Raw genomic sequence first — 24,503 nt, forward strand, 5'->3', positions numbered from 1 at the left:
TCTCCAGTTTTTATTATTCTTTTAGTGGAGAAAAAAAATCTGAGGTTTGGAAAGAAACATTTTTGGAGCAGTTTCTCCATTTCCCGAGACCCGTAACATTGTTATTTTCCTCCGGTGGAGCTGTATGATGGATTATTTTCTGCAGGACGAGATAACGTTTTTATTAGTACAATTGTGATCGCTCGTTACAGCATTTTTTGTGGAATTGTGCCAACCATAAATACGTAATTTTGTCATTCTCACATTTTTCCTATTTCCGGTGTTTACTGATCGGGTTAATTGTTTTTATGTTTTTTACAGAGCGGTAAAAGACACACAGGCAGTGCTGTACAAAAACAACAGATAATGTAACAAAAAAGAACAGCGAGCACCGAAGGAGATAAAAACTGCCAAGATCCTGTTATTAGAGAAGCCGATAAAGGCAATAATGTAGTGTTAGTAGCAATGGACAATATAGTAAGGAGCAGAAAGACAGCGATCAGAGAGCAGCACAGAGAAAAACAAGCGCTGATCCCACAAATAACGAGAAGGAACAACTAAGATCTTCTCTGAGATTTCACATAGAGAAGGGACGATTGTCTAAGAAATATCAGAGAAACTCTTCCCTGAATTTCCACACAAGCCGCATTGGTGTTATATTCCTAAAGTTCACAAAGACGCAGCGCCCCCACCAGGCCACCCGATAGTGCGCGGGGTCGGATCAGTAACAGAATCTTTATCTACATTTATAGACCGGTGTCTGAGACCATTACTGAGAATAGCACCTGCTCACATCAAGGACACCGGAGATTATAGAGAATTGTGTCCGGTATAGATTGGCAGGAGGGTTATAGATTGGCTTTGATCGACGTCGGGAGCTTGTACGCACGAATTCCACAAATCACAGGACTGGAAGCAATAAAAAATCTATGGAAAACACTGCTGAAACAGATGACTATATTGGATTCATCCTGGAAAGCCTGAATGTTATATTGTCCCATAAGGCCTTCTCTTTTGGGGGCAGCTGGTCCACCCAGATGACGGGGACAGCGATGGGGGCGCCGGATGCTGCAGTCTCACTAATTTGTTCTTGCCAGACTTTGAAAATAAATATATTTATAGTGTAAAACTGACACCTCCGTGCGGATCACCGGTACATGGATGATGTGTTTCTGGTGTGGCCTGGTACAGAAAGGGGTTAATGATTTCATTAAATATTTAAGGAGGAGAATAAGGTTAATATGAGATTTATTCACAATTTGGACAGAATAACTTAGATTTCTCAGATGTGAATAATAAAATAGTGGATGGTAGAATAATAACCAGCACCTATAAAAACCTGCAGCCCCCAATATGTCCCTCCATTCTAATAATGCGCACCTGGAACATACTAACAGAGGCCGACCATACAGCCGGTATCTGAGGCTGAGAACAATGAATAGTAGAGAAGAAGGTTTCCTACAACAAGCGAATGACCTGACAGACGACTTATTACACAGAGGTTATCCGCCAACATTATTACACTGTGCTAGAGCGATGGAGGAACCCATGTGGGTCTAGTTACAAGATCCAGGAGGAAGAGCAGAAAAAAGGACGAGATAATAAAAGGTTTATTGTCACTTTTACACCTAATCCCAATATGAATGTAATAAAATCAGCGATAAACAGGAATTGGCATTTGTGAGGAGATAAAGATTTAGCCGTAGCAGCAAAGAACAACCCTCGATTGCTTCTAGAAGAAGCGGTGACTTAGATGACTTATCGCTACAGGAAAGATTCCAGGAGAAGAACAATAAAGTCACCTGGTTACATGGAAGACGTCCAAGAGGCCATTTCCATTGTGGGGATCGCTCCTTCTGTCATCTCCATCTTACAGGAGAAATCTGAGGATCGGGGCGATGACAGTAGATAAACTAATCACGGGCCGCACAGAGCAAGCGCTTTATGTCATATACTGCCCAGGATGATTCTTATATTGCCCAGACTATTAGACCGCGGCACATCAGGCTCAGAGAACATTTCCATTCAGTCACACAGGGAAAGGATCTGTGACATTAATGATATAAGAGAGGTCCATAATGCGGACCCCAATGTGCTGAGATCTGCAGGAATTGAGCCCGGTGATTATCCTGTACAAGGCGGTGACCAGAATAGATTACTACTAACAAGAGAAGCAGCATGGATTGTGGATTGCGATGCACAAGTTCCCCTTGGCCTCAGTGATACATTGAATATGTCTGTGTGGCTGTGATCTATGTTATAATTCTATTAATTTTTTGTATTAATCATCTCACTGTACTCACTGTAAATGTTTTACACTTCTCAGTTAACCATTCCCTAACCCTTGTTAAAATGAAGTGGTGTAACCCCCTGACAAGCATGGACCGGTAGAAGTGCTAAGCAAGTGCGAAACGGCCGTAGTCCGTCAGGCTCTCTCCTCTGTATAGCTCCCTGCTACCTGCACGCCGCACTCTAATATGGTTTGATGTCTCGTTTCACCATGGAATACAATTGTTAGAAGGATCTGGGTGACAATTCTTTCAATTCCTTATGATTACTCTTTTACGTATACACAATGGTGATGAATGGAAGGCCGCATTCAATACACCGGAGGGGCATATTGAAAATTTGGTGATGCCATTCAGATTAAACAATGCTCCGGCAGCCTTTGAAAATGTCATGTTTTTTCTCCCCGATGGGTAGATTTGCGGTAGTTTACCTGGATTATATATTGAGTTACTCACGTCCTCTGCAGAAGCATCATGAGCATTTTAGACAGCTGGAGTGGGAAAAACATTACCCAGCAATCCGTTTTTGATATTTTGAAGACCTCCATCATTGAACAATGTCCTAGCACCAGCAAACATAAAAGAGAAGGAAGATTTGCTAAAAATCGCCTGTCTCCCGAATAAAATCATTACATGCAATCTGAAAACTTGCCTCTGTTGTGACTCGATCTGCCATGGTCTCTCTGAATTCACCCTTATTTCTACTGGTGAAACTTTCCCAATCTAAACTCCCATGTCATGTTCCACCAGTTATGTTACATACGTGATTATATGCTCATACCAGAAATTATATGTGGGAAGGACGACCCAACCCCTCCACAAAAGGCTGAACTCACACCGTTCCAATACTCCATAGGGTTTTCTCCAACATGGGCTTTCACGTCACTGCACCATCAAACACAAGAAAGATTCCACACAACTGAGAATATTCCCCACAGAGGAGATTCCCCCACAGGGTCAGAATCGCATTGGACAACTACATCGGGAAGAAATCTTCTGGATTTATAAACTAAACCCCCTTACTCCAAAGGGCCTCAGTGAGATTACAGATGTTACAGAGGCTCCTGCTGCACCAGCCTGGGATAAGTCAGATCATCGCCGGATCACCGAACACCTCCTGTGACCCGGCTCCACCAGCGCTGCCGACCCCCCCCCGGGTTTACTGAATTCAGACTGTGGGACAGAACCCCATTTGACACATTAACTTTTGCCCTATTTTTCTTCTGAAACTTTGGGGTGCATCTTATAGTCCGAAAGATACAGTATATCTTTATTCATTCTTTTAGGTGACCTCACTTCATTCATAGGCACTTTATAATATAATTATTGTATGTAAGTGTGTTCTGTTTTTTCATGAACTATAATTTATCTTTGTGTGACGGACTTTCTCATGAACTGTGACATTTTGTGCTTTGTTGGCGTTTTTTCATTCCAGAGACATACTGATAGGGAATTTAGATTGTGAGCCCCATCGGGGACAGCGATGATAATGTGTGCAAACTGTAAAGTGCTGCGGAATATATTGGCGCTATCTAAATAAAAAGATTATTGTTATTAATATTATAAAGACTGCATATAAAACGTTCCAGGCTTCACATGTTTATCCACTATCAGGTTTCGTCCTGAGGAAGACGTCCTGCGTGACTGTGAAACGCGTTGACTTTGAAAACCTATTTGAATAAACGTTTTTAATGAAAATCTCCATCTCCGATCGTCTCCATCAGCAGCGCAGGTACAGACACATTATACCCGAATCAGCTCTTCTGCTCGGTCTTTGGCCCCGTGTCCTGCAGCAGCTGATTTATGCATTGAGCATGGTGTAAAGGCGCCACTCCATCAGGTGAGTGTAATACTCCCCTACTCTCATTATATCTGGTTATCAGGTAAGACCCTATTTTTCGCTTGTTTGTTCCTCAGTATCTCGACTACAAGAAATCTCTGTAACACTTTCAGGTTACTTGGCTAAAACCAATGAAGGGACTGCTGGGACCGTAACGGGGTCCATCTGAGACCCCAATGCAGAAGTCAAATGTCCTGAGAGCTGGACCTGCTGGACCACAAATTGTCATTTCTCCAGGTTACCAAATAAATAGTTGTCACGTAGAACCCGGAGAACCTGTCTGACATGCTCAGCATGCTCCTCCAGAGGACGGGAGTAACTCACTATATCATCCAGGAAAATTACCACAAATCTACCAATCAGTGAGGAAAATATAATTACTGACATTGTCACAGACTGCCGGAGCATTGGTTACCCCGAATGGCGGCATCAGGTTGGGTTTTCTTACAACGAATATTGGATTTATGTTGGGCCCCCTGTCCCTGACAGCCGGTGTCGTTTCCCCTACAGAGGCTAATCCACAAGGGCACTGAGGAGCGAGACTCGGGCGAGTTTCTCCCAAGTGTGACCCCGACCTCAGCCGGACTCTGAAAGGAGGAAATAACCGAGATTTGGGCATTTTGGCTCCTGGTGTGGAGTCGATAGCACAATCATATGCCGCCATATAGTAGACGGCCGGTAACCGGTGATAATTCTCTCATGTGTGGGGTCTATTTCCCTCCAGAGAAATCACACGTTACATTCCACACATAACACTGTGTAGAGAAGGCGGCGCGGGGTAATTGAGCCAGTAGTGAGGGGCGAATAATGGCGGGAATGTCACTGAGGAGAAGGCTCCATGGAGCGTCTTCACTCCGGAGATCATGTGACCCCTGACTCCTCCCCTCCTGTGAACTCATCACAGGTCCTGTGCACAGAGCAGCCATATATGTGGAGTGCGGCTCTGCAGGTTAGTGATGGGCAGTCCGGCTCTTCTGGCTCCTTTCCCCACTTTTCTCCCTTCTGTCCCTTCACTATAAAGCCTGGGCCACATTATACAGCTGTACAGGGGTCTAGTGAAGGCTTTTTAGCCCTTTCCTCAGACTGTAGCTCCTGAGCACAGGCCCTCACTCCTGTCCCTTCACTATAAAGTCTGGGCCTCATTATACAGCTGTACAGGGGTCTAGTGAAGGCTTTTTAGCCCTTTCCTCAGCCTGTAGCTCCTGAGCACAGGCCCTCACTCCTGTCCCTTCACTATAAAGCCTGGGCCTCATTATACAGCTGTACAGGGATCTAGTGAAGGCTTTTTAGCCCTTTCCTCAGTCTGTAGTTCCTGGGAACAGGCCCTCACTCCTGTACCTTCACTATAAAGCCTGGGCCTCATTATACAGCTGTACAGGGGTCTAGTGAAGGCTTTTTAGCCCTTTCCTCAGACTGTAGCTCCTGGGCACAGGCCCTCACTCCAGTCCCTTCACTATAAAGCCTGGGCCTCATTATACAGCAGTACAGGGGTCTAGTGAAGGCTTTTTAGCCCTTTCCTCAGTCTGTAGTTCCTGGGAACAGGCCCTCACTCCAGTCCCTTCACTATAAAGCCTGGGCCTCATTATACAGCTGTACAGGGGTCTAGTGAAGGCTTTTAGCCCTTTCCTCAGTCTGTAGATCCTGGGCACAGGCCCTCATTTCTGTCCCTTCACTATAAAGCCTGGGCCTCATTATACAGCTGTACAGAGGTCTAGTGAAGGCTTTTTAGCCCTTTCCTCAGACTGTAGCTCCTGGGCACAGGCCCTCACTCCTGTCCCTTCACTATAAAGCCTGGGCCTCATTATACAGCTGTACAGGGGTCTAGTGAAGGCTTTTTAGTCCTTTCCTCAGACTGTAGCTCCTGGGCACAGGCCCTCACTCCTGTCCCTTCACTATAAAGCCTGGGCCTCATTATACAGCTGTACAGGGGTCTAGTGAAGGCTTTTTAGCCCTTTCCTCAGACTGTAGCTCCTGGGCACAGGCCCTCACTCCTGTCCCTTCACTATAAAGCCTGGGCCTCATTATACAGCTGTACAGGGGTCTAGTGAAGGCTTTTTAGCCCTTTCCTCAGACTGTAGCTCCTGGGCACAGGCCCTCACTCCTGTCCCTTCACTATAAAGCCTGGGCCTCATTATACAGCTGTACAGGGGTCTAGTGAAGGCTTTTTAGCCCTTTCCTCAGACTGTAGCTCCTGGGAACAGGCCCTCACTCCTGTCCCTTCACTATAAAGCCTGGGCCTCATTATACAGCTGTACAGGGGTCTAGTGAAGGCTTTTTAGCCCTTTCCTCAGTCTGTAGCTCCTCGGATCAGGCCCTCACTCCTGTCCCTTCACTATAAAGCCTGGGCCTCATTATACAGCTGTACAGGGGTCTAGTGAAGGCTTTGTAGCCCTTTCCTCAGACTGTAGTTCCTGGGCACAGGCCCTCACTCCTGTCCCTTCACTATAAAGCCTGGGCCTCATTATACAGCTGTACAGGGGTCTAGTGAAGGCTTTTTAGCCCTTTCCTCAGACTGTAGTTCCTGGGCACAGGCCCTCACTCCTGTCCCTTCACTATAAAGCCTGGGCCTCATTATACAGCTCTACAGGGGTCTAGTGAAGGCTTTTTAGCCCTTTCTTCAGTCTGTAGCTCCTGGGAACAGGCCCTCCTGTTATGATTGAGTCACCGTAGGAGGCAAAAAACAGAAATGCTAGCTAAGTCCAGAAAACCAGAGAGGTTGGCAGCTATCGGATTGCAGACCCCTGATCCTATCACAACAACTAGCAGTAGCCGTGGGGGTTCCTACGATGCCCTAGACCCCTCGATCACAGCTGGAGAAATAAATAGGCCTAAAGAAAGAAAGGGGAAATCTAAACTGCACCAGAGCAGACCCCAAAGCAGTAGGCAGCCCCCAACATATAATGACGATGAAGCAAGATGAAAACACCAACACAGACAGAAAGATAGACTGAGCAAAGACGGGGCCCAAAACTACCTAGATAGGAAAGGACAGGAAGGCTGCTGTCTGCAAGCCGTAAAAAACCCTATGAAAATAAGAGCCAACAGACTGACAGTGAAAAAGACCCTGAAGACGCTAGGCTTCAAAAAGCTATGTCAGTACTCAGGAATATTCTGAAGACAGAGCAACAGGCAAAAGGAGATTCAGCTCATCCCAGCAGGGAATGGCAGAATCCAAAAAAGCAAGGAAAACAAACACAAAACATAAATGCAAACAGGCAAAGCAGAAACTTGGCTTTAGGGAAGCAAGAATCAGACTGGTATCCTAGGAGTCCACAGAGAAATCACCCGCAGGGCAGGAGGGCGTCGGCAGCCTTATATCCAGTCAGTGACTCCACTCAGCCAGTCATCCTCATTAGACTCAGGTGCCTGATAATCAGGCTCATTACCTTCCTTTACCAGAATAGGGAGTTCCCCAGACCTCAGTGAAGAAGGGGAAAATGAACTCACAACACCCTCCCTCCTGTCCCTTCATTATAAAGCCTGGGCCTCATTATACAGCTGTACAGGGGTCTAGTGAAGGCTTTTTAGCCCTTTCCTCAGACTGTAGCTTCTAGGTTCAGCCCCTCACTCCTGTCCCTTCACTATAAAGCCTGGGCCTCAGTATACAGCTGTACAGGGGTCTAGAGAAGGCTTTTTAGCCCTTTCCTCAGACTGTAGCTCCTGGGAACAAGCCTCACTCCTGTCCCTTCACTATAAAGTCTGTGGGTCGCCCTCACACCCAGGGCAGCGGGGTACCCGGTACCGGGCCGGTGTAAGGGGGATGTGTCACAGCAACAGTGACCCGGTCTGTGGCCCTGGGCGCCCAATATCAATGGCGGTGATGTTAATACTATAGTTTGTATGGATAGTTTGTGACGCCACCCGTGGTGTTTGGCAAGTAAGATTTTGAGCCAACGCTGCGTGCAGATCCACTGAGACTGATGGTGTGGTGCAGCAAAGATGGTGTAGCTCCCCACAGGTGGAGCTGTAGTCCGAGGGCAGTGTAGGTGCAATGGATGAGTAGAGGCGCAGAATGGTATAGATGCTGGTACCCAGATTTAGCAGTGCTGAAGGTGTTAGCGGCGAATGAATGGAGGACACCAGGACTTGAAGTTTCAAAGCTTTACTCACAGTTCTTGGTAACCACTGGTGCCTGCCTCCGTGCCGTGTCCTCTGGGGTAGAGACTCAATCAACCTCCCGGGCAAGTCAGGGTTCTCCTCTCCAACACTCCGCCAACATGTGCCTTTCCTGAACGACTCCTCTATTGCACCTTTTAGTGTGAAGAACTCCAGTACAGTGGTTACTCTGAAGTTCCTCCTGTCAGATGTTCCTAGAACCTTACTTGTATGACAGACAACTGTAGCCTGATCAGGGACCTCCTGGATCCCGGCTCTCTATCCGTGTTGCTGTTGTGTCCCAAGTCTTAAATGGGAGTAGTGCATTTACAGCCAACTACTCCACCGGTGTCTGCTGCAGAACCATAAGTGTCCATACAACCTCGGGGACCGGGCCCCGGCCTTGCGCTGAGAACCTATAGGCAGGGTTCCTCTTCCAACCCACAACTCCTCTCTGTTCTCCTACTACTTCGTTCTGCGCTGTTCCTTCTCTCTCTTATGGATGCTTAGGTTGCAGTTCTACGTCTTTCTCCTTCTCTTCTCTTTCCCGTGCCAGCTGGCTCAGATCACTGAGGCAGCTGCAGCACTCTTTCTAAACTGAACTCAAACTGAACTCAAAACTAACTTCAGAACTGAACTCCTCTCGCCTGACCTCCTGTCAGACTGACCTGCAATTCTAAACCTTCCCACTCTTTTATATGGATCTCCACTCCACCCACCTCCCAGCACATCTCGTGTTAAGAAGCAAGGAATCACCAGAGGTGCTCTGCTACCCTCTAAGCATGAGCCGCAATGTGATCAGTGCTGAACTATCCTGTGTGTGGGATGCAGGTGTGTAGTGTGGAAAGGAGTTCCCAACTTACCTAGGCAGTGGGGCACTACACCTTAGGAGAAGGTGCAGTACCTCTGTGGCGACTGAGCCTCAGGGGCGCCACACCTGGACCTCATTATACAGCTGTACAGGGGTCTAGTGAAGGCTTTTAGCCCTTTCCTCAGTCTGTAGATCCTGGGCACAGGCCCTCACTCCTGTCCCTTCACTATAAAGCCTGGGCCTCATTATACAGCAGTACAGGGGTCTAGTGAAGGCTTTTTAGCCCTTTCCTCAGTCTGTAGCTCCTGGGAACAGGCCCTCACTCCAGTCCCTTCACTATAAAGCCTGGGCCTCATTATACAGCAGTACAGGGGTCTAGTGAAGGCTTTTTAGCCCTTTCCTCAGTCTGTAGCTCCTGGGAACAGGCCCTCACTCCAGTCCCTTCACTATAAAGCCTGGGCCTCATTATACAGCTGTACAGGGGTCTAGTGAAGGCTTTTAGCCCTTTCCTCAGTCTGTAGATCCTGGGCACAGGCCCTCATTTCTGTCCCTTCACTATAAAGCCTGGGCCTCATTATACAGCTGTACAGAGGTCTAGTGAAGGCTTTTTAGCCCTTTCCTCAGACTGTAGCTCCTGGGCACAGGCCCTCACTCCTGTCCCTTCACTATAAAGCCTGGGCCTCATTATACAGCTGTACAGGGGTCTAGTGAAGGCTTTTTAGCCCTTTCCTCAGACTGTAGCTCCTGGGCACAGGCTCTCACTCCTGTCCCTTCACTATAAAGCCTGGGCCTCATTATACAGCTGTACAGGGGTCTAGTGAAGGCTTTTTAGCCCTTTCCTCAGACTGTAGCTCCTGGGATCAGGCCCTCACTCCTGTCCCTTCACTATAAAGCCTGGGCCTCATTATACAGCTGTACAGGGGTCTAGTGAAGGCTTTTTAGCCCTTTCCTCAGTCTGTAGCTCCTGGGCACAGGCTCTCACTCCTGTCCCTTCACTATAAAGCCTGGGCCTCATTATACAGCTGTACAGGGGTCTAGTGAAGGCTTTTTAGCTCTTTCCTCAGACTGTAGCTCCTGGGCACAGGCCCTCACTCCTGTCCCTTCACTATAAAGCCTGGGCCTCATTATACAGCTGTACAGGGGTCTAGTGAAGGCTTTTTAGCCCTTTCCTCAGACTGTAGCTCCTGGTCACCATGTGATCTCACCATAACCCTAACAAGCTAATTAAGGTGTGAAATCTTGGTCAAAATTATCTCAGTACACAAATCTCCAAGGGTGCCCAAAGTTTTGCATCGCCCCTTTTTCCTTTTTGCAATTATGAAATTGTAAAAAAGTCTCTTTTTATTTTTATTATTATTTTTGCCTAGAATACAAAGGCCATGTGTCTTCTTAGAGGTTCGGCCTTTTAGAGATCATTTCGTCTTCATCTTACTACTGCTCACAATAACGGTCATTTTGACCAGGGGCGCCCACACTTTTACATGCCGCTGTCAATGCTTCGTCCCTCTGGTGCTCAATATTTAATAGGGTCTCGCTATTAAACTTAATGAAAAGTTCGGTGAATTTCTTTGAGCTGTTATTACTAGAGATGAGCGAATATCGTCGGAGAAGTTGTTATTGGCTAATATCACTTACCGAATAGCTGCATCGGGACCCCGGATCCCTGGAGCGCTCCCGATAATCAGCTGCATGTGTCGCCCTCCATGCAGGTGCTGTGACTATCACACAGCGCGACACACGCAGCTGATTATCGGGAGCGCTCCAGCACACTGAGTCCTGCACACACTGAGGCCCCTGATCATGTGACCCCTGACTCCTCCCCTCCTGTGACCTCATCACAGGTCCTGTGTGCACAGAGCAGTCATATATGTGGCGGACACTCCTGGATCTTCTGCTTTCTGGGCCGGTTCCTCCTGTGAGTCCTATTAACCCTTTCGCTCCCTGTATTCTTCTTTCTGACAGGACAATATCTGAATCCTGATAGCGTGACAGGAATTTAAGCAATGTGGAAGGAAAAAATTACAATTTTACTTTTTTCCTCACAAAAATGTGACTTTAGCCCTAAAATTGGCAGCGTAACAAATCCTTATTTTCCCCACTGTAGTTTGTAGACTCCATATACAGATCCCTTAAAGGGAAGGTGCCATCCAAAAAAAATTTTTTCAGCAATTGAAAAAATGTAAAGAATTAATGTTTACATTTTCTTAAAAAATATTATCGTTTGTTTTTAATTTTGCAAAATATGAAAAATAATTTTAAAAAGTTTGGCATTTCCACTTGTTAACACTAGGGGGAGCAGCTACTGAAATCTGGCACAAAAACCTATGACATCTATAGACACAGTGAGCAGCCATTTTGATGGGGCTTGCAAAGTTACTGACTGTCTTTGCATGTAAAGTCTGGATCAGAACAGGCCATCAATCAGCAGACATGTTTCCTGGATTTCTGTGGAACAGACAAGCAGACGGTCCATCCATGTGAATAAAACACAGCGCTCTTTGTACAATCCCTGGCACCGAACAGGGCGCCCCCCACAGACCAGCACACTGCTCTCCTGAAATACTCTGTGCTGCTGTCGCCCTGCTCCTTCCACCATACATCAGGCCCCTGTCCCCTCGGTTTCACACATCGCCAGGACGGGATCTGAGGAGAGGAATGGGGTCTTCGGTCACCGAGGATGGCAGGCAGCAAGGATTCTGGGAGCAGAGTGACAGCAGCACAGAGTATTTCAGGAGAGCAGTATCACACGGGATAGGATTAGATACACGGCTCAGCAGGCAGCATCACACAGGAGAGGATTAGATACACGGCTCAGCAGAAAGTATCACACAGGAGAGGATTAGATACCCGGCTCAGAATACAGTATCACACAGGATAGGATTAGATACACAGCTCAGCAGACAGTATCACACAGGAGAGGATTAGATACACGGCTCAGCAGACAGTATCACACAGGAGAGGATTAGATACACGGCTCAGCAGAAAGTATCACACAGGAGAGGATTAGATACCCGGCTCAGAATACAGTATCACACAGGATAGGATTAGATACACGGCTCAGCAGTCAGTATCACACAGGATAGGATTAGATACACGGCTCAGCAGTCAGTATCACACAGGAGAGGATTAGATACACGGCTCAGCAGTCAGTATCACACAGGAGAGGATTAGATACACGGCTCAGCAGTCAGTATCACACAGGAGAGGATTAGATACACGGCTCAGCAGTCAGTATCACACAGGATAGGATTACATACACGGCTCAGCAGTCAGTATCACACAGGAGAGGATTAGATACACGGCTCAGCAGTTAGTATCACACAGGAGAGGATTAGATACACGGCTCAGCAGGCAGTATCACACAGGATAGGGTTAGATACATGGCTCAGCAGGCAGTATCACACAGGAGAGGATTAGATACACGGCTCAGCAGGCAGTATCACACAGAAGAGGATTAGATACACGGCTCAGCAGGCAGTATCACACAGAAGAGGATTAGATACACGGCTCAGCAGGCAGTATCACACAGGATAGGGTTAGATACACGGCTCAGCAGGCAGTATCACACAGAAGAGGATTAGATACACGGCTCAGCAGGCAGTATCACACAGAAGAGGATTAGATACACGGCTCAGCAGGCAGTATCACACAGAAGAGGATTAGATACACGGCTCAGCAGTCAGTATCACACAGAAGAGGATTAGATACACGGCTCAGCAGTCAGTATCACACAGGAGAGGATTAGATACACGGCTCAGCAGGCAGTATCACACAGGAGAGGATTAGATACACGGCTCAGCAGTCAGTATCACACAGGAGAGGATTAGATACACGGCTCAGCAGGCAGTATCACACAGGAGAGGATTAGATGCACGGCTCAGCAGGCAGTATCACACAGGAGAGGATTAGATACACGGCTCAGCAGTCAGTATCACACAGGATAGGATTAGATACACGGCTCAGCAGGCAGTATCACACAGGAGAGGATTAGATACACGGCTCAGCAGGCAGTATCACACAGGAGAGGATTAGATACACGGCTCAGCAGGCAGTATCACACAGAAGAGGATTAGATACACGGCTCAGCAGGCAGTATCACACAGAAGAGGATTAGATACACGGCTCAGCAGGCAGTATCACACAGGATAGGGTTAGATACACAGCTCAGCAGGCAGTATCACACAGAAGAGGATTAGATACACGGCTCAGCAGGCAGTATCACACAGAAGAGGATTAGATACACGGCTCAGCAGGCAGTATCACACAGAAGAGGATTAGATACACGGCTCAGCAGGCAGTATCACACAGAAGAGGATTAGATACACGGCTCAGCAGTCAGTATCACACAGGAGAGGATTAGATACACGGCTCAGCAGGCAGTATCACACAGGAGAGGATTAGATACACGGCTCAGCAGTCAGTATCACACAGGAGAGGATTAGATACACGGCTCAGCAGGCAGTATCACACAGGAGAGGATTAGATGCACGGCTCAGCAGGCAGTATCACACAGAAGAGGATTAGATACACGGCTCAGCAGGCAGTATCACACAGGATAGGGTTAGATACACGGCTCAGCAGGCAGTATCACACAGGAGAGGATTAGATACACGGCTCAGCAGTCAGTATCACACAGGAGAGGATTAGATACACGGCTCAGCAGGCAGTATCACACAGGAGAGGATTAGATGCACGGCTCAGCAGGCAGTATCACACAGGAGAGGATTAGATACACGGCTCAGCAGTCAGTATCACACAGGAGAGGATTAGATACACGGCTCAGCAGGCAGTATCACACAGGAGAGGATTAGATACACGGCTCAGCAGGCAGTATCACACAGGAGAGGATTAGATACACGGCTCAGCAGACAGTATTACAGATATGCCCACACTGGTGAAACTTCCAGCCCTCCCCCAATTATACACTAGACTATGGGCTGTATAAGTCACTGTCCTCCTCAGACAGCCATAAAAGCAAAGGTGTCAGATTACGGAGATCACTGGGGCTGTGAGTGAGGAGGCGGAGACAGAGCAGGAGGACGCTGGAGCAGGAAGCACAGGGCCGAGCCTGGAGTAAGCAGGACAGAGGAGCATAGAGGAAAGTCACCCGCACTCACCACTCTCCATCCTCCATCCTCCGGCTCCAGTGAGCGCTTCTCTCCTCTGCTGACCACCTTCTCCTTTTCTTCAGCCTCTCCTCACAACACAGGACCCGTTATGCCACAAGTGGTCCTGTGATAGAGGGTAAGTGGAGCTCAGCAGATAGCACTGGGCTACAGTAAAATGGCGCCCAGCCACACCTACAGCAGTGAGTGGTGCAGCCCACAGGGGCGTGCCCAGTTCTCTGCTACTGAGGCTGCAATGTGCGGTCGGAAGCCGACCGCAGTCTCCTATGTGCAGGGACGGCCATATTTGCAGACTGTATGAGTCCTCCACAGATCTGCAAATCAAGATGTCAGCGCCCAGTGGCTACATGAAAACATTATTACAAACAAACCATAAATCCTGGTTAGTACAACATTTGCTGAAACAACATGTTTTGTAACTTACTATTTTTTTGCAAATTATATAAAATTGCGGCACCTTCCCTTTAAGTGTGAAAAGAGCTGAATTCCCCACTTAAGTTATTGCATTTTGGAAATTGCCCCCACTGGGAATTTATCTCCAGGTAAAGGTGTGGCGCCCCTGAGGCTCAGTCGCCACAGAGGTACTGCACCTTCTCCTAAGGTGTAGTGCCCCACCAACTAGGTAAGTTGGGAACTCCTTTCCACGCTCCAACACCTGCATGTCACACACAGGATAGTTCAGTAGGTCCACCTAGCAGCTTCAGGCTGGGGGTAGCAGAGCACCCTTCATGAAACCCTGCTTTGTAACAAGACAGTATAAAAGAGGGGGAAAGTTGAGGATCGTAGGTCAGTCTGACAGGAGGTCTAGCGAGAAGGAGTTCAGTTCGGAAGTTAGTTTTGAGTTCAGTTTGAGTTCAGTTTAGAAAGAGTGCTGCAGCTGCCTCAGTGATCTGAGCCAGCTGGCACGGGAAAGAGAAGAGAAGGAGAAAGACGTAGAACTGCAACCTAAGCTTCCATAAGAGAGAGAAGGAACAGCGCGGAACGAAGGAGTAGGAGAACAGAGAGGAGTTGTGGGTTGGAAGAGGAACCCTGCCTATAGGATCTCAGCACAAGGCTGGGGCCCGGTCCCCGAGGTTGTATGGACACTTCTGGTTCTGCAGCAGACACCGGTGGAGTAGTTGGCTGTAAATGCACTACTCCCATCTAAGACTTGGGACACAACAGCAACTGGATAGAGAGCCAGAACTTCTGAGAAGAGAGTCCCCGATAAGAGGCTACCGCTGTCTGTCATACAAGTGAGGTTCTGGGAACATCTGACAGGAGGAATTCCAGAGAACTACGGTACTGGAGTTCTTCACACTAAAAGCCGCAATAGAGGAGTCGTTCAGGAAAGGCACATCTTGAGTGTTGGAGAGGAGAACTCTGACTTGCCCTGGAGGTTGATTGAGTCTCTACCCCGGAGGACACGGCACGGAGGCAGGCACCAGTGGGTACCACGAACTGTGAGTAAAGCATTGAAACTGCAAGCTCTGGTGTCCTCCATTCATTCGTCGCTAACACCTCCAGCAACGCTACATCTGGGTAACAGCATCTATACCATTCTGCGCCTCTCCTTATCCATTGCACCTACACTGCCCTGGGACTACAGCTCCACCTGTGGGGAGCTATACCATCTTTGCTGCACCACACCATCAGTCCCCGCGGATCTGCATGCAGCGTTGGCTTAACATCTCCCTTGCCAAACACCACGGGTGGCGTCACAAACTATTCAAATAAGCTTTAACACCATTAACACCACCGCCATTAATATTGGGCGCCCAGGGCCATGGACCGGGTCACTGCTGCTGTGACACATTCCCCCTTACACCGGCCCGGTACCGGGTACCCCACAGCCCTGGGAGGGCGACCCAAAGGCACAATTTTGTCTCCATGGGGGTTGTGCTCACAGCCCAACATCATGTGGCCCTCCAAAGAAATGCCACCCCGCACCATTACTGACCCACTGCCAAACCGATCATGCTGAAGGATGTTACAGGCAGCAGATCGCTCTCCACGGCGTCTCCAGACTCTGTCACGTCAGTCATATGTGCTCAGTGTGAACCTGCTTTCATCTGTGAAGAGCACAGGGCACCATTGGTGAATTTGCTGATCCTGGTGTACTGTGACAAATGCTAAGTGTCCTGTACGGTGTTGGGCTGTGCGCGCAACCCCCATCTGTGGACGTCGGGACCTCAGACCATCCTTATGGAGTCAGTTTTTAACCGTTTGTGCAGACACATGAAAATTTGTGGCCTGCTGAAGATTATTTTGCAGGGCTCTGGCAGTGCTCCTCCTGTTCCTCCTTGCACAAAGTTGGAGGTAGCGGTGCTGCTGCTGGGTTGTTGCCCTCATACGGCCCCCTCCACATCTCCTGGTGTACTGGCCTGTCTCCTGGTAGCGCCTCCAGCCTCTGGACACTGCGCTGACAGACACAGCAAACCTTCTTGCCAAAGCTTGCAATGATGTGCCATCCTGGATGAGCTGCACTACCTGAGCCACTTGTGTGGGTTGTAGAGTTCGTGTCATGTTACCACGAGTGTGAAAGCACAACCAACATTCAAAAGTGACCAAAACATCAGCCAGAAAGCATTGGTACTGAGATGTGGTCTGTGGTCCCCACCTGCAGAACCACTCCTTTATTGAGGGTGTCTTGATAATTGCTAATAATTTCCGTCTGTTGTCTATTCCATTTACACAACAGCATGTGAAATTGATTGTCAGTCAGTGTTGCTTCCTAAGTGGACAGTTTGATTTCACAGAAGTTTGATTTACTTGGAGTTATATTCTGTTGTTTAAGTGTTCCCTTTATTTTATTGAACAGTGTATATAGAGAGAGATTTTTTTTTTCTTTACGTTGGAGGGTCCAATTTCAGCTATTGCTGTGGGATCTGTGATTTCTATCTACTCCGCTGTGTACAGGATAATAGAGTATAATAAAGTAGTTATGGACGAGACGTAACTAACATTGTGCAGTGACTCTGCTTTCCATATAGTGATGGATATTTTATTTTGCTGAAACTGATTTATTTTCCACTTTAAACCTTTTTTAAACCCCTCTGATCAGTGCGATCACACAACATACAAGCCTCTGATGGCTCCGGTGATGCCCTGTACTACTGTAGTGCCGTGTATCATCACTGCCTGTCAGTGTAATACTAACGGCCCCATACACATGACATCAGAGTTGGCTGAACGGTCATTTGGCAGACGGCGATCTCTCCCGACTCCCCCATACACACAAATATTCCAGCTTTCCTGTGGTCTGTATGAGAGAGTCGCCTCCAGACTCCTCTAGAGGAGGATTATCTACAGGAAGAACAAACGGATTATCCTCTGAAATTCAGGATGCCAGATCCTACTCTGCCCTGACATCATCTGTCGGGAGGCCCCCAAATACATTATATGGTCGGCCAAACTCCCCGAAATCAGTGCTTTCATGGAACTTTAGTCTAATGTGTATGGGGGCGTTATAAGGTAACTTATTGGACGCTGCCTCTGGCCCGGCCTAATAGACCTTCATACATTGCAGCCCAGACCCCATTATTAGGCATGTAAGTATCGGAGTAACTAGGCCGCCCCATACTATCGAGTACTTGGAGGCGGGGGGCATTCAGCCAAACTCTGTCACACCTTAGGTGTCATGTTTGCTTTTCAGGGTTTTTGTTGAAGCCTCATCTGTGCCGTCCCTGCGGTGTACATCTATGTTCTGGGGCCCAAAAAGATTAATTTATTTTTAATAAATATTTAACATGTTAAAAATTATACAATGTGTCTTCTGCTTTTGGCATATTTTTTTCTTCTTACAAGAATTGTTGGAGACAATTTTCTTTAGAAACATTTTAATTTTTCTGGAGTTTTTCTTGTAATACAGGAAAGCCTAAGGCCAGAAATAATCCCCATAAATCACTGTACATGGAGACTTTGGGGTCAGATCATTTCTGTCCGTTGTGTTTGTGGAAACAAAAAATCTTTTCTAAAAACCTCAAACTTCTGTGTGTGACTCAGAGCTGAGATCTAACGGGAGAGAAGATTCCAGTGCGGGGAAGATGGGAAACCTTCATATAGACGGCCGGTGGGGATGGAGGCAGTGACCGACTCTGGCCAAATCTGTCTCTAGAGCCGTAGTAGAAGATGAAGATGTCGTCCTCATCATGAAGGAGTTATTTGTCATGTCGCGTGTAATGAATATCTCCTGCAGTATTGCTAATGCCGATTCCAGTGTCGGTAATGAGACGAGAATTCACGCTATGGAAGATGAGTCTATGAGGAACGTGTTCAGCTGCCGACTCCGAGGAGGAAACTGCTTGTTGTCTGTGGCCTAAATATATAGGTTTTATTAGTAGATGTCAGGGAAGAAAACTAAACCCTGTAAGATAATAAATCTCCTCATATGTTTCCCTTATTATCTCCAGTAATTGTATTATTACACAGGATTCTTATGATGTTACATCGGCTCATCTTCTTCTCATTCAGGTCTCTACAATATCGGATCCTCTCAGTGAAGATCTTCTACAGAAGAGAATTTTCCTGATTTACCCATCAAGGATGGATATGGACAGAGACAAGATGGCGGAGAGGATGTTACACCTCACCCTAGAGATCCTCTTCCATCTCACTGGAGAGGTGAGAGATTCTGATGACGTCACATTACATCATTCTTATCTATGGGAATAACGGATGGACAGAACTGGAGAGGTGAGGACTCTGGAAATGTCTGTAGTGAGATTTATTTATGTGTCTCTCCATAACCAGGATTACACAGTGGTGAAGAAGACCTCTAGTGATCGCTGTCAGGACCCTGTGTCTGAGGGATGGGGAAGACCCCTGAGCCCAATCACAGGGCCTCCACCTCACCCCCTGAACCATGAAGACGTCAATGACCGGAAGATCCTAGAACTCATCTACAAGATGATTGAGCTGCTGACTGGAGAGGTGACACTGCTGGGAATGCTGGGACATTATACAGTAACACTATGAAGGGATCGGGGGGATGACGGTATCATTGTATGTGTCAGGTTCCTATAAGGTGTCAGGATGTCGCTGTCTATTTCTCCATGGAGGAGTGGGAGCATTTAGAAGGACACAGAGATCTGTACAAGGACGTCATAATGGAGGTTCCCCAGCCCCTCACATCTCCAGGTAATAGACAGGACTAAATACACACGGCCTATAATTATCTGTATGTAAAGAATGAATTCGGTCCCTGTATGTGTTTCCTCCAGATCTATCCAGTAAGAGGACAACACCAGAGAGATGTCCCCGTCCTCTTCTTGCACAGGACTGTAACCAAGAAGATCCCAGTGCTCCTCAGGATCATCAGGTAGATGGAGAGAAGGTGTCAGGAGATCTCCCCTATGATGTGTAGATGGCTGTGAAGGTCTTGTGCTCAGTCTTGTTTTATCTCACCATCCTCTTCTTTGAACTTGCTCTTGCTTTTCAATGTTTTTTTTAAATGTGGTGCTCAGATCTGGACAGTGTTCCAGAAGAGATCTGACCAAGAAGGAGTAGATGAGAATAATTATTTGACGTGATGTAGACTCTATACTTCTCTTAATACATCACAGAACTTGTGTTGGCAGCGGATTACTCACGATTCTCTTCAAGCATGTGACAACAGAACTTGTTTATTCAGAAACAATCAGGAATAGGGATGAGCGAGTATACTCGTTAGGATTCGGTACTCGGCGAGTAATGCGGTACTTGAATCCTGGCGAGTAAATTTCACTACTCGCCTCGCAATATTCGGCACAGTCTGCACAGTCCCAGCACAGCACAGTCCACACACACTCCCGTACAGCCCAGCACAATCCCGCACAGCCCAGCACAGTCCCCGCACAGTACCTGCACAGCCCAGCACAGTCCCGAACAGCCCGGCACAGTCCCTGCACAGTCCTAGCCCATCACACACACACAGCCCATTACTCGCATTTCCCATAGACTTACATTTGACTCGCTACTCGTTGCAAGTACCCGAGTATTAGGAGGTAGTCATAACGAGTACAGCGAGTCCGAGTATTTCACTACTCGCTCATCCCTAATCAGGAACAATATATGATAAGCTTAAGGCTACTTTCACACATCAGTTTTTTGCCGTCAGGCAGGATCCGGCTATTTTTAGAAAAAACGGATCCGGCATAAATTTTGGAGAACTGTAGAAACGGATCCGTTTTTTTGCTGGATCCGTCTAGCAGGTTATATCTGTTCCTGGGGGCTGGCCAATTGGATCTGAGCATGCGCAGACTTAAAAAAACCGGATCCGGTGGCTGGATCCGTCTTTTTCTGGATCCGGCGCATTCCGGCGCCCATAGACTTTCATTGTAGCAAAAAGCTGGAAGCGCCGGATCCGGCGCTTCCGGCTTTTTCGCCGGAGACAAAAAACGTTACAGTAGCCGTTTTTTCCAGACGCCGGAATGAGACAAGTTGCCGGATCCGGCAAAAAACGGATGAAACGCAATGCCATCCGGCACGATCCGGCGCTAATGCAAGTCAATGGGGAAAAACTGGATCCGGCATTGCATTTTGCCGGATCCGGTTTTACAAAAAAAAGCCGGATCGCGCCTGAAGGCAAAAAACTGATGTGTGAAAGAGGCCTAATAGATCAGGAATAAATAATTTGTGCGTCTCGATCTGTGCAGCATCTACAGCAGGCTGCTTCTCTCATACACAGACACAGCAGGAAAACAGGAAATACAGTCACATGAGGTGTGAGCCTCCGCAAGTTTTTTTTTAAAACTTTATAAACAGCATACAAAACTAGCAACTAAACACTCATACACAGGAATGGAGTTGTTGCACTAAACATATTCCAACAACTTGTGTAATGAGAACGGTGGAGATGGCAGGATTAGAGCTGATCATAGATGGGACTTCTCCATCTGTCTGTGACTTTTACAATATGTGTTTCAGGGTGAAGATCTGACCCATATTAATACTACAGAGACATATGTGAGAGATGATGAGCGGTGTAAAGAGGAGATTCCCACATATGACTACCCAGGTGAGTAGTGAACACTGAATGCAGAGAAGTCACAGATTCCTCTCAGTCACCGGCTGTGGCTGCTTTATCGGTGGTGTAGTCCGGCCGTATCACCATGAACACCATTTTGCCTCTAGACCACAACATCCTCCTCCACCCAAAACTGTTCAAATGACTTTGGGCATTGAAAGCCCTTTTCTATAGAACTTAGAACCTGGAGGATCCATCCACCTCAAAATGCTGATGTTACCTGCCCAGATCTGTAAACTATAAAGCCAAATAACAGCGTACGTAGAATGTGCTGACAAGTTAGAAAATCACTTGAAGAAAAATATTATGCTGGGCCTGTAAGAGAAAGCGGAGGGTAATGATGCTGTTGGCTTCCTAGAATCCTGAGATCTAATTTCAGGGCTGAAATCTCATCTCCCAAGATCTTGATCCCGAGATCTCCATCTGCGCATGCGCCACCTCCCGGCGGTGGCCATGTTCACGGAGTCCACTGCACAGGACATCCAAGGGGCTCTGGCCTTTCATGAAATATTGACAGAGCCCCCCACAGTAGCAGACACCCTGGGCAGCAGTGCCAGGCACTCCAGCAGCACCAAACACTCGCAGCGGCGCACTGCACATTGGACACCCCCCTCATCCCACCCTGCGGTCTGCAGCATCACCCCACTCCTGCCTCCTCCAGCAACGACCCTGGGACCCCGCTTCACCACAGCAATAAGATGCATGGATTTTAAGAAGCACCACCATGTTGTTAAAAAAAATTGTTCCTATTTTTCTCCTCAAAATTTGGGGTGCGTCTTATAATCCGGAGCGTCTTATAATCCAAAAAATACGGTAACATGTATTTTATTCTAGTTCTTTTGGTACAGGTTCATTTTGTATGGTAGTCTGATGATGGTGTGATCGGCCTGCCTCACTTATGTGAGTCTGCAACTACCTGGTAGCCTTTAAAATAAGGTCTCCATTACCTCTGCCAAATGCCTGAGATCTAAATTTAAGACACCTCAGCTCTGCACTATTATAAAAAGTTCTCTACAAATGTTTAATCTTTCTTCTTGAAACTCATCTGACAGAAAATATTGGCCCTTACGATAGTTTAGATTGCCAAGAGCCACCGTGCCCCATACTCTAATTACCCAGAGAGTTTTCACCAGGATAATAGGAAACAAATGGACCTTACAAATTATTTCCCAATGTCTCTTGAATCCAACAATCCCCTATATATGGTTGTACACTACACTCTGGGCACATGGTAGGGTTAAGAAAGGAAGGAGCGCCATTTAGCTATTCGTACACAGATCTTGATGGAATAGTTTGCAGACACGATGTATTGGGAGCACTGTTAGTGATCACCCGGCAGATGAAAAGATGGCCACCACGAGAAGGCTTGGCTCTATCTACTCTATTTTCCAGATCCCAGTGATTGCCTTGCTCATCATCCTTTAACCCCTCTATATGGTTCTGGACTTACACAGAGACCCCTAGGCTTGGGCCATGGTGTTACCTGCTATTCTGTGGGGTGAGATGGTAAGAAGAATAGTCAGGTAGTTGGCCATAACCAGGAGAGCAGAGAAAGTAGAAAATCAGAAGACACAAGTGTAGTCAGTAAGCGGGCTGGGATTACACCAGGAAACAAATACACCAGCTGAGCACAGAGGACTGAACCAGAGGAGAACAAGGCTGTATCTGGCAGATTCCGGGAATAGGCTTCAAGCTTTAGTAGGGTTTGGTGCTTTCTATTTGGCTTAAGCAGGTAGTAGATTACTACCAGATTGCTGGACAGCACACAAACCCATACTGCCAGGCTGGATGAAACTACTGGTCTCAGGCACCCTAATCTTAGTGGCTGGACAGAGCCAGCGCCACCCAGAGCTTCTGGTTTCGACGTCTCTTCTATTACCAGCAACGCCTGCACAAGAAATAAGGCGCTGCTTGGTGATGGAATCAAACATCACAGGAGCAGATTCCAGTGGAGAGGGGACACACCATCTGCAGATGCCCTAATATAACACAATTACAGGAAACTAAAGCAGTAGAAATCCCCATAAAGTGGCTCCATTATGGAAATTATAACCCTCAGTGAATTATTCTATGGGAGTAGTGACACTTTACGGAAATTAGCTCGCACTGGATGTTGCAACATGAAAATTGCACATTTGCCATTTTATTATCCAACACATAGTGCCCAGATTGTGCTCCAGGAAACACACACCGTAAATTAAGTGGGTTCTTCTCACTATAGTAATGCCAAATATATGGATGCTAAATATGGTTTGGGCGCACTACAAGGCTCAGAAGAGAGTGGATATTTGACTTTGGGAGAGCGGATATTGCTGGATTTGTTTATGGAAGCCATGTTGCTTTTCAAGAGCTTTTGACCCACAAATATTGTGGAAACCTTTTGGTTTTCCTCTGTCTGATGATGGACCTTAGTGGTGTCTTGTGTTTCCGTGAGATGAGTAGATGTGTTATTGGTATAATTTTCACCTATATAACATTGTTTGTTGGCTTTTTATTCCATGTTTGGGAGGCAGAGTGAACAAACCATTGAGCACCATGATGCACTGGTTCATGCTATGAGGCTTTCGAATAGACTGTGAACTGTCATTGTCTTGGAGAATAATTCAATATTTTTAAAAAGCTTGTATTTTTTTTGGACAGCTTGAGCAGAAAGTAGAAATGTTCAAAAGTATAAAATTTTAGGATATTTTATTCAAAATTATTAATTGGTTTTATTTTTAGCAGATGACTGTACCAGGAGATCAGACGGACAGCTGACCTCTTCAATTTTAAAATCTGATGATCTTGAGATCTCACAGGATACAACTGAAGTGATTGCTGTTACTCCAGATATACCATCATCCCTTCACAGCAAAGATCTGTCATCTGATCCTATGAAACAGGTCCCATCTTTTGGTTCATTACCAACTACAAAGGAAAATCAAAGTCACAATATAAGCATTAAAAAATTAATTGATTCTAAAGGAAAGCAGCCATTTTCATATTCAGAATATGGAAATAGTTTTCTTGAAAAGACTTTTCTTAATCGTGAAAAAATTCACATAAGAGAGAATAGATTTTCCTGTTCAGAATGTGGGAAATGTTTTACTCAGAATTCACATCTTGTTACACATGAGAGAACTCACACAGCAGAGAAGCCATATTCATGTTCAGAATGTGGGAAATGTTTTAGCCAGAAATCATATTTGGTTAGGCACCAAAGAACTCACACAGGGGAGAAGCCTTTTTCCTGTTCAGAATGTGGGAAATGTTTTATCCGGAAATCACATCTTGTTACACATGAGAGAATTCACACAGCAGAGAAGCCATATTCATGTTCAGAATGCGGGAAATGTTTTATTGATAAATCAGATTTGGTTAAGCACCAAAGAACTCACAC

At 46.7% G+C, this 24,503-nt stretch overlaps 1 protein-coding gene across 1 annotated transcript; it reads left to right on the forward strand.

The window, feature by feature from the left end:
* Positions 1-1,136: 1,136 nt before the first annotated feature.
* On the forward strand, positions 1,137-19,483 carry LOC141082370 (uncharacterized). Its single transcript, XM_073566309.1, has 5 exons — positions 1,137-1,154; positions 18,550-18,741; positions 18,871-19,050; positions 19,134-19,257; positions 19,341-19,483. Exons 1-5 carry the CDS (start codon positions 1,137-1,139, stop codon positions 19,481-19,483), a joined length of 657 nt encoding a protein of 218 aa, XP_073422410.1.
* The last annotated feature ends 5,020 nt before the right edge of the window (positions 19,484-24,503 follow it).

This window comes from Dendrobates tinctorius, unplaced genomic scaffold, assembly GCF_039654945.1.
Source record: "Dendrobates tinctorius isolate UK_male_01 unplaced genomic scaffold, ASM3965494v1 ptg000017l, whole genome shotgun sequence".
In the NCBI taxonomy this organism is placed as follows: Eukaryota; Metazoa; Chordata; class Amphibia; order Anura; family Dendrobatidae; genus Dendrobates; species Dendrobates tinctorius.

What these genes read in the sequence shown, in the direction of transcription:
- LOC141082370 (XM_073566309.1), top strand. An exon ending in TTGAGCTGCTGACTGGAGAG is followed by an intron (nt 19,051 to 19,133) that starts GTGACACTGCTG and finishes TGTATGTGTCAG; the next exon opens with GTTCCTATAAGGTGTCAGGA. An exon ending in CCAGCCCCTCACATCTCCAG is followed by an intron (nt 19,258 to 19,340) that starts GTAATAGACAGG and finishes TGTTTCCTCCAG; the next exon opens with ATCTATCCAGTAAGAGGACA.